At 46.6% G+C, this 16,492-nt stretch overlaps 1 protein-coding gene across 2 annotated transcripts in view; it reads right to left on the reverse strand.

Annotated features, from left to right (window-relative positions):
- Window positions 1-16,492, reverse strand: part of SCAF8 (SR-related CTD associated factor 8) — a 1,763,249-nt gene that overhangs the window by 1,293,028 nt on the left and 453,729 nt on the right. For both annotated transcript variants that reach the window (XR_014963046.1, XM_085611536.1), the window contains exon 9: window positions 13,222-13,301. Coding sequence is in view for 1 of the 2 variants with exons in the window: in XM_085611536.1 (XP_085467662.1) it covers window positions 13,222-13,301 (80 nt within the window). In the remaining variant the exon portion in view is untranslated. The remainder of the gene's footprint in view (window positions 1-13,221; window positions 13,302-16,492) is intronic.

Raw genomic sequence — 16,492 nt, forward strand, 5'->3', positions numbered from 1 at the left:
CAAACAGCAGTGGTCTGTGCATTTTTCAAAATTATATTGTAACGAGGTAGAGCCCGACCACCTCACGTCTGATAGTCCAGACCTTAACCCAACCTTTTTACAGCCTGATCCAATGGACCTTTTTACCTCTGGGGAGGTCCAGATCGCCATCAAAAGCATAGCTTCCGGGAAGGCGGCAGGCCCTGATGGCCTTCCAGGCGATTTGATTCTCCATGACCCCCTAATATGGGCAGAACTTATCACTAATGGGATGAACTTACTGCTAAGAGGCCATGCTATCCCTGATTCATGGAAGGGTGCCGAGGTAGTCACAATCTATAAGAAGGGGGCGAGAGAGGACCCTGCCAACTACAGGCCAATAAGTTTAATCGATGTCATCCAAAAGGTGGTTGGCAGGGTTCTCAACTCGCGAATGTGGACCTGGCTTGAAGAGGGAAACGTCTTATCACATTTACAAGCAGGGTTTAGGAAGAAAGTGGGCACTATGGACCAGGTGTTCAGATTCCTCGCCACATATTGGAAGACTGTCCTGATTGGCGGGGGTTCTTTATACCTGGCCTTTATTGATCTTAAAACTGCATTTGATCTCGTTCCCCGGGCCAAACTCTGGCAGGTTCTACATGGAATGGGGTTGCCACAATACCTTTTGGAGTTTATCAAAAGACTGCACGAGGACACATATGCAAGAATTAGATGGGGGAGTGAAGGCCAATTGACTGACCGTATCCCTGTCCAGAGGGGGGTTCGCCAGGGATGTGTGATGGCTCCGACACTGTTCTCCCTCTTTATTAATGGGGTGGTAGACCATTTGAGGGAGGACCCAGCGGATGCCCCCGCCCTGGCGGGGGGAAAAAACACCCACCCTCCTCTTTGCAGACGATACACTCCTCATGTCTAAGACCCCTATGGGTCTTCAGAAACTGCTTGACAAGTTCTGTATCTTTTGCGACAATCGTGGACTTACCATCAATACTACTAAGACCAAATTGATGGTATTATCTAGAAACAAAAAACTTAAAAAACCACCGTCGCATTAAATGGCACCCCCTTAGAAGAAGTGGATGCCTTTGATTATTTGGGGGTCAGGATAAACTCTAGAATGAAATGGGATTCGCACATTGCCAAAATGACTTTAAATCTAAAGAGAGTGACAGGAGCAATCCTTAGAGACCACCGTTTATCATCAACTAAGCCTATTAGCCCTGCCTTATTAGTATACGAGGGCAAGGCATTGTCTGCTGCTACTTACGGATCTGAACTGTGGGGATTCGAAAGAGTTGCTGATTTAGGCTCTGCAGAACATAAATTTATGAGAGAATTAGTGGGTCTCCCAGTTTCCACTCCTATTAAGCCGTTACTTTATGATTTGGGACGCCGTTCCATTAAAGACATTGTTGGCCTTCGGCCCGTTTTATTTTGGGCCCGGCTCAGGAGAACCCCGGAACTGAGCAATTATGCAGCCGCCCTTGACGAACTTATTGCTTTAAATGGTTTCAGACTAATCCCATGGTTGAAAAATCTGAGGGACATGGTAATTAAGCTAGGGCTAAAAGAAGAATGGCTCTTGCAGCAGCCCCCGCAAAAAGATATTATTAAGAAACTATATTGGTCAAGCGTCGAGGGAATGGCTTTGACAGACGCAAAGTTGGGTGCTCTAACTGATGCATTCATGACCTGCAAGCCAGCTCCGAAGCTGGAACCTTTTTTAGATTTCATCTCCTCACCAAGGGACAGAGCTTTGTTCCTCAAAATGAGGTTTGGCACACTACCTCTTAATGATTTTACAAATAATTGGAAAAATTCTAAATCCAATCACACAGCTTACCCGGGATATTCTAATCCTACTGAGTCACTGGGGCATTTCCTGTTTGCCTGCAAGGCGTACAGGGCACCTAGAAAGCGCTGGTTAACTCCAGTTTGTAGTAATCTGGGTACCAGGCAGTCATCAGTGGCCCTCCATATTTTAACGACGGACACAACATCCTTGCTGGTAGTTTGTGGGGTAGCCAAATATCTTGGAAAAGCTTGGATATTACGATCTAAGCTAGTTGAAGCAAGCTCTGCTTAGATTGCCATCTTGTCTCTCTTTACCATCTACATCAAACAATTTTTATAACTGGATATGTATCTCTCGCCTTCATTCTCTTACTCCTCTGTTTTACTTAATCTCCCTTTTTTCTTTTTTTCTTTTTCTGGATGAAATTTTTAAATGTATATTTTTATATGTTATCATTCCTGTGGTCGTACCTATGTTGATTCGAAATGTAATTACTTTTATGATACCTTGTTATCGAATAAAGTATAAACACACATTAAAGTAAGGCCCTTTTAACATCTAGCGTGTGTAGAGCCCTTTCTGCAACAGTTTGAGGTTGCGAGAAAAAGAACGGTAATTCTACCGATTGGTTTAGATGGAAGGGGGAAATTACTTTGGGTAGGAATTTGGGTTGGTACGGAGCACAACCATGTTCTGGTGCATTTGGAGAAAAGGTTCTTGTATAGTAAGTGCTTGTATCTCACTGACTCTTCTAAGGGAAGTGATGGCTACAAGAAAAGCTGTTTTCCATGTGAGAAATTGCAGTTCACATTTATGCAAAGGTTCGAAAGGCGGTCCCATTAGCCTTGTGAGAACTATATTTAAGTTCCACACAGGCGAGGGTGGTACTCTGGGGGGAATTATTCGTTTGAGGCCTTCCATGAAGGCTTTAATGGCAAGCACTCTGAAAAGTGATAGGTGCTGTCTGTTTTGTAGGTAATCGGCAATTGCTGCGAGGTGTAGCCGAATGGATGTATATGCTAGGTTACACCTTTGTAGATGGAGTAAGTAGCATATGATGTGCTGTATAGATACGTCTAGAGGGTTGATTGTGTTGATATGGCAATAAACGACAAATCTTTTCCACTTTGCAGCGTAGCAGGCTCTAGTGGTAGGGCGTCTAGCTTCTCTGATGACGTTCATACAGTCAGGGGGAAGGTTAAGGTATCCGAATTCTAGGATCTCAGGAGCCAGATCGCAAGTTTGAGCTGAGCTGGGTCCGGGTGTCTGATCTCTCCATGGTTCTGGGTTAGGAGGCATGGTGAGAGGTGTAACTTTTGGTGTGGCACTACCAAGAGTTCCAGCAGCGTGGTGTACCACGGTTGTCTGGCCCATGTTGGAGCTACTAGAATCAGTGTGGCGAAGAGGTCTATCTGTGGATGCCCCCACATCTGAAAGACCGGGTGAAGAACCTGCGGGTGAAGTTCCCACTCGTGGATCTGCTGCGTCTCTGAGCAGATCTGCCATGGTGTTTTGGACTCCTGGGACATGTTGGGCTAGGAGAAAGATTTTGTGTGGAATTGCCCATCTCCATATGCTCTGTGCTAGTCGAGAGCTGTGGAGAGTGTGTCCTGCCTTGTTTTTGAATGTAGTACATGGCCGTCATGTTGTCTGTGCGAATAAGGACTGCCTTGCCTAAAATCTGTGTCTGAAAGGATTTTAGGGCTAGAACAATTGCCAGTAACTCCAGATGGTTGATGGAGTAACTTTTGTTGTGGCAACCATGTGCCCTGCACTGTGAGGTGTAATAGATGAGCTCCCCAGCCGGAGAGCGATGCATCTGTTAGGATTATTTGTGGAACCGGGTCCAGGAACGGTCGACCTCTGGAAAGATTTGTGGTGTTCCACTACTGCAGAGAGCGATGTGTGCGACCATCTACCAACACCAGATCTGTCAGTTGCCCCTGGGCCTGGTTCCATTGGCGTGCTAAGCACTCTTGGAGTGGACGCATCTGGAGTCTTGCATGAGGCACTATGAAAAAGCAAGAGGCCATCATCCATATTAGTTGCATAAACACTCTTGCTGGGAGAGAGTGTTGAGGTATGAATCTTTGACGCAAAGCCTGAATGCTTGCAATCCTGGTAGGATTGGGCTGGGCTATGGCATTTGAGGTGTCTATGGTTGCACCGAGGTAATGCTTTGTGTGGGATGGTATTAGCTGGGACTTTTGGTGGTTCACCGTGAAACCTAGCTGGTGAAGTAGTTGGATTGTAGTGGTGGTGTGATGTACACATTGGTTGTAGGACGTGGCTTTTATTAGCCAGTCATCCAAATATGGGAAGATGTGAATGTGCTGTCTTCTGAGGTGTGCCGCCAGTACCGCTAGGCACTTGGTGAATACCCTTGGTGCTGTTGTGACCCCGAATGGGAGCACCTTGAACTGGTAGTGTTGCCCGTCCACTACAAATCTGAGGTACTTTCTGTGAGCATGGTGTACCGGAATGTGAAAGTATGCGTCTTTCAAGTCCAGTGTGGTGAGAAAGTCGTTCTGGGAGAGGAGCGGAAGTACCTGCTGAAGTGTTACCATGTGAAAATGGTCCGAATGTATGTATGTGTTTAGAGGCCGGAGATCTAAAATAGGTCGTAGAGTCTCGTCTCTTTTTGGTATCAGAAAATATAGGGAGTAGACCCCTAAATTTTGCTGATTGGCGGGGACTTGTTCTATCGCATGTTTTTGTAGGAGGGAGATTACCTCCTGTTTTAGTAACGTGGAATGTTCTTGTGACATTGGGCGTTGCCTGGGTGGAATGTTTTGGGGGGGTAGATGTCAATTCTAGGCAGTACCCCGAACAAATATTTTGGGTCTCCCAGACGTGAAGGAAATTTTGTAGCCTGCCCCCGACCGGAGTGGGATGGTCTGGAGGGAGCAGGGGGAAGTCATTGGGTAGGCGTGTGGCAGAGCGGGCGGTATTTGTTTTGCCTCTGCCTTTATTGTTATTGCCCCTATAGCCGCCTCTTTGATAACCCCTTGTGAAGGTGGATTGAGCAGAGGATTTGTAGGAAGTAGAAGTGCTATCTGAGGAGTACCCTCTGGCCGTACCCCGAAAGGAAGAGCAGCGAAAGGAGCGCCTAGGAGGGTGCGACTGCAGGGCTCCCATAGATTTCGCCGTATCTGTGTCCTCCTTTTTCTCGAGGTCCTCATCTACATTTGGGCCGAATAGATGTTCTTGATCAAATGGATGATTTAATAAGGAGGCCTGTATCTCAGGTTTAAAGCCTGAAACTCATAGCCAAGCATGGCGACGGAGGAGGACGCTAGTGTTAATGGCCCTGGAGGCTGTGTCTGCTGCGTCTAAGGCACAGCGTAAAGAGTTGTTAGTTATCGTCTTACCCTCTTGAATTAATTCATTGGCCCTATTTTTGTATTTTTCTGGGAGATGGTGCATGATGGTTTCAAGTTCATCATAATGCGCTCTGTCGTATCTGGCCAACAGCGCCTGAGTGTTGGCGATACGCCATATATTGGCTGCCTGTGACGCAGTGCGCTTTCCTGACGCGTCCAGTAGCTTTGACTCTTTGTCAGGTGGTGGTGCTTCGCCGGACGCCTGGGAGTTTGACCTTTTCCGTGCAGTGGAGACCACTAGGGAATCTAGTGGCGCTGGCCCTTTGATATAGGCAGGATCTGTGGGGGCAGCTTTATACTTTTTCCCTATGCGTGGGTTAATGACCCTAGCCCTGACTGGGTCTTTAAAAACCTCTGGCGCATGTTTTATTACCCCCTTGAGCATAGGTAGTTCAGAGGTAGACCTATGTGCGGTATCAAAGGTGTCGAGGAGGAAGTCTTCCTCTACCGGGTCAGTGTGTAGCTCTACCCCGTGATAATGTGCCGCCCTCTGAAGTAGGTGGTGAAAACCTAATGAGTCTTCTGGTGGAGATGGCCTGGATGGATAAAGGTCATCTTGTGGGACATCTGGAATGTCTAGATTATTATAATTGTCCCATGGGTCTGGGGATCCTGTAGGGGTGGGGACTTGTGGCACATCCCCTGGATCGTAATATGGGTCCCCCTGATCATCATGGTCTGGAGATGGGGTCGGGGAGCAATGAGGCAGGGGTGGAGAAGTCGGAGGGGGCGGAGGTGGAGAGGGTGGAGGAGGTGGGGAAGGCACTCTGAAAGGGGAGGTAGCAGAGTCTTTCCTCTTTGGAGGTGGAGGCGGAGCCGGTTTGTCCAAATGTCTCTTTTTAGAATAGAGTGCCAAATGTCCAGTTTTTGGATCCTTGGTAAGTGTCTTTTGCAAGGGATCTGGTGTAAACAGTTCCTGAGACAATATTTGTTCCGTCGGCGCCGAAGGTTTCGGGGCCGATTACTTTTTAGGCTTGTCCGTGCCGTGCTTTTTTGGAACCTCCGATTTCTTGGTCGCCGAGGTAGGCTTCGGCGCGGGAGTCTCGGTGCCGAGGGCCTTATGGTGTTTGGTCGGTACCGAAAGGCTGGGTTTCGACACCGAGGGCTTTGGTGCGGAGCTCGGTGTCGAGGTAGAGGCCGGTCTCTTTTTCGGTGCCGAAGTGTGTTTCTCGGCACCGCTGGCAGGTTGGCTCGAGCCCGAGCCGCCGGAAGGCTTATTAGGCTTCTTCACCGGGCCCGAAGGTGGTGTGTTTGAAGCAATGTCTTTGGTCTTGCCTAGGCCCGGAGGTGGAGGCGAAGGCGTGACCGAAGCCTTTTTGGGTGTCGGCGCGGGTGTGGGAGGGGGTATAGTACTCACGACCCTCTGCGCCGGCGTGATGTCCGCCACATCCGAGTCGTCGGCTTCGGAAGCACTGACGAGGTCCTCTTCGGTGTGCTGCTGTCCCGGAGCTTCGACGTCGTCCCCGAAGATGTCGACTGGAACGGAGGTTGAGGAGTGCGCCATGTTTCGTCTGCCCGTTCGATCTCGAATAGTCTTTTTCGATCTGAAAGACTTGCAGGCGGGACAGTCTCGAGCCTCGTGTTCAGGGGAGAGGCAGAGGTTGCACACCTCATGAAGATCGGTGTGGGGGAATTTGGACCCACATCGAAGGCACTTCTTGAATGGAGTTCTTTCCATCAGCCGGGACCGGAGTTTGGATAGGCCCGAAGGCCACCGTCGACGACTGGAATCAAAGATGTGTCGAAGAGAAGGTGATTGAGGAGATCAGGATCTGAACAATACCGCGATGAGCGAGGATTCCGCTTCGATCGTCGAACTGGAAATGTTCGGAACCGGAGCGCGAAGTATTACATACGAGCCCGATGGCGGAAACAAACAATCTGAGGATGGAGCCGAAGCCCATGCGCAATACGAACCAAGGGAGGAGTCACCGACCTTGTGACTTCCAAAGACTTTCTAAGAGGAAAAACAAACTGCAAACATCCGGGCCCAACACCAGATGGCGATCTATGCAAAAGTGCGTAATCTGCAGCTCCTATGCCTCGAACTTAATGTTATTTTCTTTACATAAGCTTAGGATGCACATGTCCTTGTATATTTCTTTTCTTGTTTTCTGAATCTTTCGAGAGAGAGGAGATGTTGTAATAGTCTCTCTTTTACTTCTATGTATATGCTCATGTCTATCATTACTATGATGTCACTATCATGGTAATAGAGTGTTGTAGTTTGAATCTCTGGGAGGCCAGTTGGTTCCTGGAAGCTGTGGAGACATAGTTAATAAACGCTGTGTTTTACATCTTCTTCTGGTAGTGCAATCACTTCACTAGCGTTAAGCATTTGTTGTATACAGAGTCAATAAATGAGAGACCATCTCAAGAAAAAGTTGACACCAATTTAGAAAAATTACAAATTTTTAAATATTTTTAGACACCAAGATCATCGGAATCAGGTAAGTAATTTTGGAGTTATAGATTTTTGTAAAAAAAAGAAAAATACAGTTGTATCATGTTTTTGAGGGATGAGCCTCGAACGCAGTTATGCTGTCCTAAGAGACAAACATACACTGCATACATATACTTGAGTGGTTCTTGAGGGTGCCTTTTGCGACTTAAGGTGCTTAGGGGCCAATGACCAAGAAGCCCCCAGCAGTTCAGAGAGGCTGACGGGGGTGGGGAAGAGGGGGAGGAGAGGGGCGGGAGGCTTTTGAGGGTCTCTGGAGCACAATGACAGCTGCTTTAAGGGAACGGAGGGAGGGGGCGACAGGCAAGCAGGTGCAGAGGTGTTTTCGGCAGGTCGTTGTAAATAGAAGCTCTCACTTGGTTTTGGCGACCTGTAGAAGGAGAGAAAACAGGGCAGCAGGGTCACTCTGGATGAAAATCTCGTGGATCCTTAAGTCCCTCGATGGCAGGTCAGTGATGGCGTTGGTGGTTTCCAGACTAGATACACTTCAAGCCTTAGTAGTTGCAAGGACTGCGGTATGCAGGGTATTGGTGCCGTGAGCCTCGTGGAGCGGTCAGCGGCTCGAGACTTGGTGAGACAAACGGGGCTGAGCTCTAGGACTCTCGATAACGTATTCTGTTGAGTTGTTCTCTCAGTGGGCCTGATGGCCAGCAAGACAAAGTACCGGGTCCATGCAGTCAGTGCCTGCAGGGGGATGGTTCCCCCACCCAAAGGGAGATGCTACTTGGTTGTTAAAGATAACAGTCCTTCAAGGGTTTGGGGAGGGTGTTCAGCTTATGGACGAGTCCGTCTTTGTGATTGTTGCGGTGCAAGCAGCCAGGCAAGGTTTGGCATTAATTTTGGTGCAGGACTTCAGTTCTCAAAACTTCATCTCTTCTTTGTCCTTCCTTCGGTCCGCAGAAGGCGAATCGGAGTTACTGGAGTCCGATGGACCCCTAAATACTGAATTTAGGGGTGTGTAGGGTAGTAGCCAATGGGCTACCTACCTCTGCTGTGACTACAACCCTATATGACCACTTGCTAGGGAGAATGGGCATAAACTTAACCTCGAGTTCCTAGTTTCACATATTTCAAAATGGTGAAACCCTTCCTTGGTTGTTCACTTCAGGAGGCCCATCTTAGGGGTGTGTCTAGCCTAAAAGTGTGTTACAGCAAACAAATGATGGACGGAATGCTGAAAATGCAAAAATTCTCCCCCAGTCAAAAGATCTTGGTTAAATCCATCGTTCTTTTGCCCAATACGCCACCCCAATTTGGACCCAGCCATATGCAAATCAGTCTTGACCCTGTGCCTCATGGGAACAGTCCAGACCGAACTGCCAGGCCAGGTCCTCCCTCAAACAGAAACATGCATCCTGGGACCGGTTTCATTGTATGTCACCCTTCATCAGCCAGGCTGGCTTGAATCCAGTGGCACAGGGAGCAAGGGACCCACGTCTGGGCATACCCATCCCACTTAGGGTAAAATGTGTTACAGCAAACAAATGATGGACGGAATGCTGACAATGCAAACATTCTCCCCCAGCCAAAAGATCTGGGTTAAATCCATCGTTCTTTTGCCCACTACGCCACCCCAGTTTGGAACAAGACATGTGCAAATCAGGCTTGACCCTGTGCCTCATGGGAACAGACCGGACTGCCAGGCCAGGTCCTCCCTTTAGGAAAGTGTCTCTGTATATACTGTTCCCAAATAGGCACAGTGTGTACAGAGTCCACAGTCCCCAGAGGTTTGGCAGAGACTAAAGTTAGATATAACCTTACTCTCTAAAGTGGTAGCTTGGTCGAGCAATAAGGCAGTATTAAAGGACAGTGTAAAGCATTTGTTGTACACAGTCAGCAAATGGTCCCACACACTCAAGAACTGAACTCTAGGCCAATGGTTTTTGTATAAAAATATGTAGTTTTATTTTAGAACCAACAATAGGTATCAAAATATACTTTCTCAGATTGAGATGCATTAGATAAATACTTTTGAATAGGCAATAGACTTTTGAATATAATAGTTACAGTGGTTGCAATAGGCAACACTATTTCAAACACAATAATACATTGAGCTCAATGGGAATTTCTAGTTAAATGCAATTAGTTACCTTAAGGGTTACTTTTCTAATCACATAACTGGATTCTGGAATCAGCCCTGGGACATTTCCTGTAAACAGCGTTTTGGTTTCAGTATTGATTTTTAAGCAATATTTTGGTATTTTAAAAGTAGACACTTAGAAACATTTTCTCATAGACTCCCCAATGTTATCCTATGGGAGGAAGTTCACTTAGCAGGTAAGAGGGGTTATGGTTACTTTTTCTAACTCCATGTTGGATCCTGGATCCAGCACTGGGGCATCACCTGTAAACAGTTGAAGGAATGAAAAAACACAGCACCAAATGCACCACTCAATTCTTATAATACAAATGAGTCCAAGTCCTCAAAGTAGTACGTTTTCCAAAAGGTTCTTCTTTATTATTCAATTTGAAATGTGCATTCTTTGACAACAACAAAAACAGCCGAAGCGTTTCGTCCAACTTTGGACTTCTTCAGGGCTAAGATATTAGGTTGAAAGAAGAGCACATATGATTCTAATTAGCTCAATTTCGCGAGTTTACCACGATCCAAAGGGATATAATTTATCCTTGGTATGAGATCACCGTCCTATTTAAATAAAGAGATAAGTAGCATTGATTAGTGGAGTGTACAAAAGCGATGATCCTCTGCCGTCAGTTACAAACCATCATGGGTTATTAGGTTTGAACGCGATTTCCTCAAATGGTAAGAGCAAATTTGTCTTATCGTGGAATACCCGATTCAGTATTCAAAATAGGATCAAAAGGAAGGCGTCCGCCCCGTCCGGTAGCAGCGATGAGTTCAGTTGAAGGAATGAGTTTTGGTTATACAGGAGATTTTTACCGAATATTTGTAAATTTGCAAAATCGCCAGAGAAACTTTTTCAGCAAAAACCAGGCAATGTTACCCTATGGACGGAAATTCAAATTATCGGTAAAGTATGTTCTCGTTACTTTTGTAATCCAGTGCTGGGCTCTTAGGTTCAGCACTGGGACATCTGTCTAAAACAGGTAAGTAATTACGTTTTCACAGTTGGTGCGATTTTTAAAGAATATTTGTAGTTTGCAAAAATCGACACTTAGAAGAAATTTCACAGAAAAACAATCAATGATTTCCTATGGTAGAAAATTGGGTTAGCGGTAAGTACGGTTGTAATTACTTTACAGGGTCAGTGCTGGGAACCAAGATCCAGCACTGGGATCTCTCCTGATGGCAGGTGAGTATTTTCGTTTTAGTTACTCGGTTGATTTTAGGTGAATATTTTAAAGTTTAGGAACTCCACACTTAGAAGAATTTCCAAGTGAAACCAGTCAATGTTACCCTATGGAAGAAAAGTGAGTTATCTGCTTTTGGGTAAGTACTTGACTGGCAGAGTTAAGGTTCTGGGAATAGACTCAGGGGTCTCCCAGGGTCAGGTAAGTACAGTTGTTACACCCTCAGCGGCACAGGGGCAGCCGGGTGCAGAGTGAGTTAGGACCAATGTTATTCTATGGGAGGCAGGGGGCCCTTCGTTGGTGGCTGCTGGCTTGCAGGCCACGCGGCTGTGGGAGCTGGGCTCCTGGTCACTTGCTCAGGGCAAATGGGGAAATAGGTTAGAGTAGAAGTTGCACTGCCAGGGACACTCGGGCGGCTTGGTGTAGGGTACATTTGAGCCGTCGGGCGCTCAATGGATTGCAATGGAGAAGCTCAAGAATGAACAAAGGCTGCAAGCTCGGGGACGAAGATTCTTCAGGTGTGACCACCACTTCGAGAGGTAAGTTGGGTAGTTGGAGGATAGGTAGGCACCCAGGAGTTGGGCACAGGGGGCCGCAGGGCACCGGGTGCAGGGGTGCCTTTTGGCATCGGGAAATCTTACCCTCTGCTGGTCGCGGTTGGAGGAGTGCCTGGTTCTGAGGCTGCAGGCATCGTCAGGAGCGTCGAGGTGGGTCCTTGGGTGCTGGATTTGGGGTCACAGTCGCCGGGGGGACGTCCTCGGGGTCTTTGTCCACTCCGGCAGAAGCCAGGCTTGGCGGGTGCAGAGTGAGCAGGGTTCGCGGTTCCTGACTGATGCCCGGAGTCAGTTACTTGCTTTGAGCAGTACCACTGTTCGTGGGAGTCCCAGTTGCTCAGAGTCACAAGGTAGCCAGGTCCTCTGGGGTTTGTGAGGTTGCTGACCACTGGAGATGCCGGGGTTTAGCAGGAGCAGGTTCGACGGTCGACAGACCGGTAGGGCTGGGGCCAAGGCAGTTGGTGTCGTCCTCTTCTTAGCAGCTGCCCGGCAGGTCGTCTTGTTTCTTGATCTTCTTGCTTGTTTCGGATCAGGATCTAAGGAAGGAAGGTTCAGGGTGCCCTTAAATACTTCCTGCCTGCGCCAATGCCAAATGGGCCTCAGGACAGGGGGTGGCGTTTCCCAGGTCTGGGGGTAAGCAGTTGCTGTATATCTAAGGCAGCAGAGACTTTGAAGCCTCTGGCCTTAAGCTACTAATTTACTAGCCTTCCTGATGGGGGAGGAGGGAACACCTTCCTCCGGAGTAGCCACTGTTTCTAACATCTGAGAGGACCGGCTCTCGCATATAGGGGGTCAGAAAGTCATCTGTGGTGGCAGGCTGGATGATACCAGTTAGCCAGCACATTAAGGACTAGTATGTTTTCAGGGGGCACATCTAAAGTGCCCTCTGGGTGCATATCATAATAAATCTAGTACTGGCATCAGTTCCGATTTGTTAAGACGAGGTGTTTGATGCCAAACATCACTGGTTTAAGTGCAGCCATCATGTACCTGGGTAGCTCGTAATGATCAGTGCATGGCCTTAAGATGGCTGCCGGATCACTTGCAATATCTGAGAATGGAACTAGACATCACAGGGGCCTATCTGCTCATGCAGATGGGCCCTCACAATTAATATAATGCACCCTGCATTAGAGCTGTAAGGCCTGATGGAGGGGTGACTTACATATAGTATATGTAGTGTTCCTTGGTATGGCACACAAGGAGTATGCCTTATGTTTTTTTTAATGGTTTGCACGCATTCTGCAATGGTAGGGTGCATGCAGTTTTGGGTGGGTCCCTTTGGGTGGCATAATACATGCTTCAGCCTATAGGGACCCTCTTTAGTACCCATGCCCTGGGTACCAGAGGTACGATTTAGTACAGTCTTACAGGGGTGCTCTCAAGTCCTTGCCAATTGGGTTACATTTAGACATTTACATGTTTTGTGGGAAAGAGCACTGGCTTTCTGGCAAGCAGGAACCCAATGTACTTTGTCTAGAAGCATCAGAACTAGAGCGAAAAGTGGGGGTGACCAGGTCAGAAAGGGGCACTTTCCTACATATACAAGCATGCATTTGAAAAATTACAATATGAGTGTTTCATGTACTCTGAAATTTGTGAAGTAAGAATAGCAAAAACTCATTTTTTATCCGAAATATCAGAATATTTAACAGTACTTGCACACAAACTGCATTATAAATGTGAAAAAGTCAAACCATGCTACCAGACAAACTAAAAAGCAAAAAAGAGATAAATTAATTATCTCCCCACAAACAAAACAAAATATCTTACTGCTGTGAAGTGGGCGCCTCCATTTTTGACTCATCACCATGGTCGGTGTCATCAACAAAATCAAAAGTGTCCATCAATCTCTGGAAGAAAAAGTAAGCACAGGCAGCTCTTTAGAAATATGTTTTTCCTGTACTGAGATACACAGCCATTTCACCATCATTTCCAAGAAGGATTCCTCTTTCAGACTAGGAAACATGTGTAAGATAGAAGTCACATTTTAAACACTGAAGGTGAAAATCAATTCCTAGCATGGGCTAGCTCGTGCTTAATTGGAGACTAAAAGCCATCACCAACGTTAAGTGATGTTTTATGACTTGTTGCAGATCAACAATTCACTGGCTGATAGAACAGCACAAGAAGAACAGCACAAGATTCTATAAAATAAAAAGATATGCCAGGAGGGAGACTAAAGGAAGGACCACCAAATATTATGCGCTGTTTTTTCAAAAAAGTGTTGTGGCTTTATTATTGATACTTTGGTCACAGGTGGGAAATCACGTTTTTCTTAAACACCTGCTGAAATTTCCAACACACGGAACTGGCTTTTATAACCAGAATACTAAAGGAAAATGCTACTTACCAGTATGCATCTGTTTTTGGCATGTAGAGCTGCAGTTTCGTACACTGTGCATAGATCGCCATCTGGTGTTGGGCTGGATGCTTGCACCTTGTTGTTGTCTTGGAAGAAGTCTTTCGTAGTCACAAGACGGGTGACTCCTCCCTTGGACGATAGTGTGCATGGGCATCGACTCCATCCTCAGATTATTTTTCGCCATGATGGGAAATGATGGAGTCAGTAAGAAATAGAAGAGATGTGAGTGTATCTAATTAAGATAATACTGGAACAGATACAGGTTTCGGGGAGGTGGGTGGGCGTGTACAGATCTGCAGCTCTACATGCCAAGAACAGATGCATACTGGTAAGTAGCATTTTCTGTTTGAGGCATATGAGCTGCAGATCGTACACTGTGCATAGACTGTACAGCAATGTCTCCCCTAGCGGTGGTCACCTGTATCGGTTGCAGTAGTTTGAAAAAGTGTTTTAAGAACAGCTTGGCCTACAGAAGCCTGTTGCTTAGCCTGCACGTCAACACAATAGTGTTTGGTGAAGGTGTGTGGTGTAGACCATGTTGCTGCGTTACATATGTCATCTAAGGGGATGTTCCCTAAGAATGCCATGGAAGCCCCTAGTTTGAGTGTTGAATGCGCTCTAGGGGGAATTGTTAATGTGTGTTCTTCTGGTAGCATACTTGAATGCATTTTACTATCCACCTCACAATCCCAGCTTTGGAGATGGGGTTACCTTTATGAGGTGGGGAGAAGGCTCCAAACAGTTGTTTTGTTTTTCGAAAGGGTTTAGTCCTGTCAATGTAATAAAGTAGTGCTCTTTTAACGTCTAGTGTGTGAAGAGCTCTCTCTGCTACGGAGTCTGGGTTTTACAAAAACACAGGTAACAACTGATTGGTTAAGATGAAAAGCAGAGAGGACTTTGGGAAGGAATATTGGATTTGTTCTGACAACCACTTTGTTACGATGTATTTGTAAGAATGGTTCAAGCCTGGATCTCACTCTCTTCTGAGAGAGGTAATTGCGACAAGGAAAGCTACTTTCCATGTGAGGAACTGAAGTTCACATTTATGTAGAGGTTCAAATGGGGGACCCATGAGCCTGGTAAGAACAATATTTTAATTCCACACCGGAGAGGGTGGCAATCTGGGAGGAATTATTCTTTTAAGGCCCTCCTAAAAGGCTTTAATTGCAGGTACTCTAAATAGTGACAAGTGTTGTCTATTTTGTAAATAAGCAGCAAGTGCTACTAGATGTAATCGTATGGATGAATATGCTAAATTACATCTTTGCAAGTGTAGCAAGTAGCAAATGATGTCCTGGATGGAAGCATCCAGCGGATTAATATGATTGTTATTGCAGTAGATGACAAATCTTGTCCATTTTGCAGCATAGCAAGCTCTAGTAGTAGGGCGTCTGGCTTCTTTAATGATGTTCATACAGCCCGGCGGAAGGTTAAGATAACCGAACTCTAGGACTTCAGAAGACAGATTGCTAGATTCAGTTGACCTGGATCGGGGGTGCCTCATCTCTCCATGGTTCTGCAGTAGCAATGTTGGGGAGTGGCGTAGTGTTTAGTGTGGAACTACTGACAGTTCCAGCAGTGTTGTGAACCACGGTTGGCGTGCCCATGTGGGAGCCACTAGGATCATCTTGAGAGACTGTTGTCTGAGCTTGCGTATTACTAGAGGAATCAGTGGGAGTGGCGAAAAAGAGTACACAAATCTGCCTGACCAGTTCATTCATATCGCATTGCCTTTGGACAACGGGTGTGGAAACCTGGCGGCGAAGGTTGGGCATTTTGCATTTGCGTGTGTGGCGAACAGATCTAGGTCTGGTTGACCCCACAGTTGGAAAAATGGTTGAAGAACTTGGGGATGAAGTTCCCAATCGTGTATCTGCTGTGTCTGCCGACTTAGCAGATCCGCAATCTGAATGTGAACTCCTTGAACATGTTCTGCAAGCAGGTATATTTTTTGTGGAATGGCCCATCTCCAAATGTTTTGTGCAAGCTGAGACAGCTGCAAATAATGTGTGCCTCCTTGTTTCTGTATGTAATACATGGCTATCATGTTGTCCGTCCGGACTAGGACAGTCTTGTTCTGTAGATGTACTTGGAATGATTTTAATGCTAGAAAAACTGCAAGTAATTCCAGGTGATTGATATGGAGCACTTTCTGTTGAGTGGTCCATTTGCCTTGAATTGTATGTTTTAGGAGATGGGCTCCCCAAACGGTGAGTGGTGCTTCTGCTGTTAGCACTATCTGTGGAACCGGTTCGAGGAACGGCCGCCCTTTGGACAGGTTTAGTGTGTTCCACCACTGCAGAGAGCGATGTGTGCGGCTGTACACCAACAACAGATCTGTAAGTTGTCCCTGAGCCTGGTTCCACTGACGTGCTAGGCATTCCTGTAAAGGGCGAATCTGAAGTCTTGCATGAGGTACGATAAAGATGCAAGAGGCCATCATTCCTATGAGTTGCATAAATACCCTTGCTGGAAGGGAGTGCTGTGGTTTAAATTTGGTGATTAGGGCTTGTATATGGCTATCCTGGCTGGATTGGGATATGCCAGAGCTCTGGAGGTGTCTAGTGTGGCCCCTAGATACTGATGTATATGAGAGGGCTGAAGATGTGACTTGGTGTAGTTTACTGCGAATCCCAAGTCGTGTAGCAGCTGGATGGTTTGAAGAGTGGATCTCGCACT

Source organism: Triturus cristatus, chromosome 6, assembly GCF_964204655.1.
Source record: "Triturus cristatus chromosome 6, aTriCri1.1, whole genome shotgun sequence".
In the NCBI taxonomy this organism is placed as follows: Eukaryota; Metazoa; Chordata; class Amphibia; order Caudata; family Salamandridae; genus Triturus; species Triturus cristatus.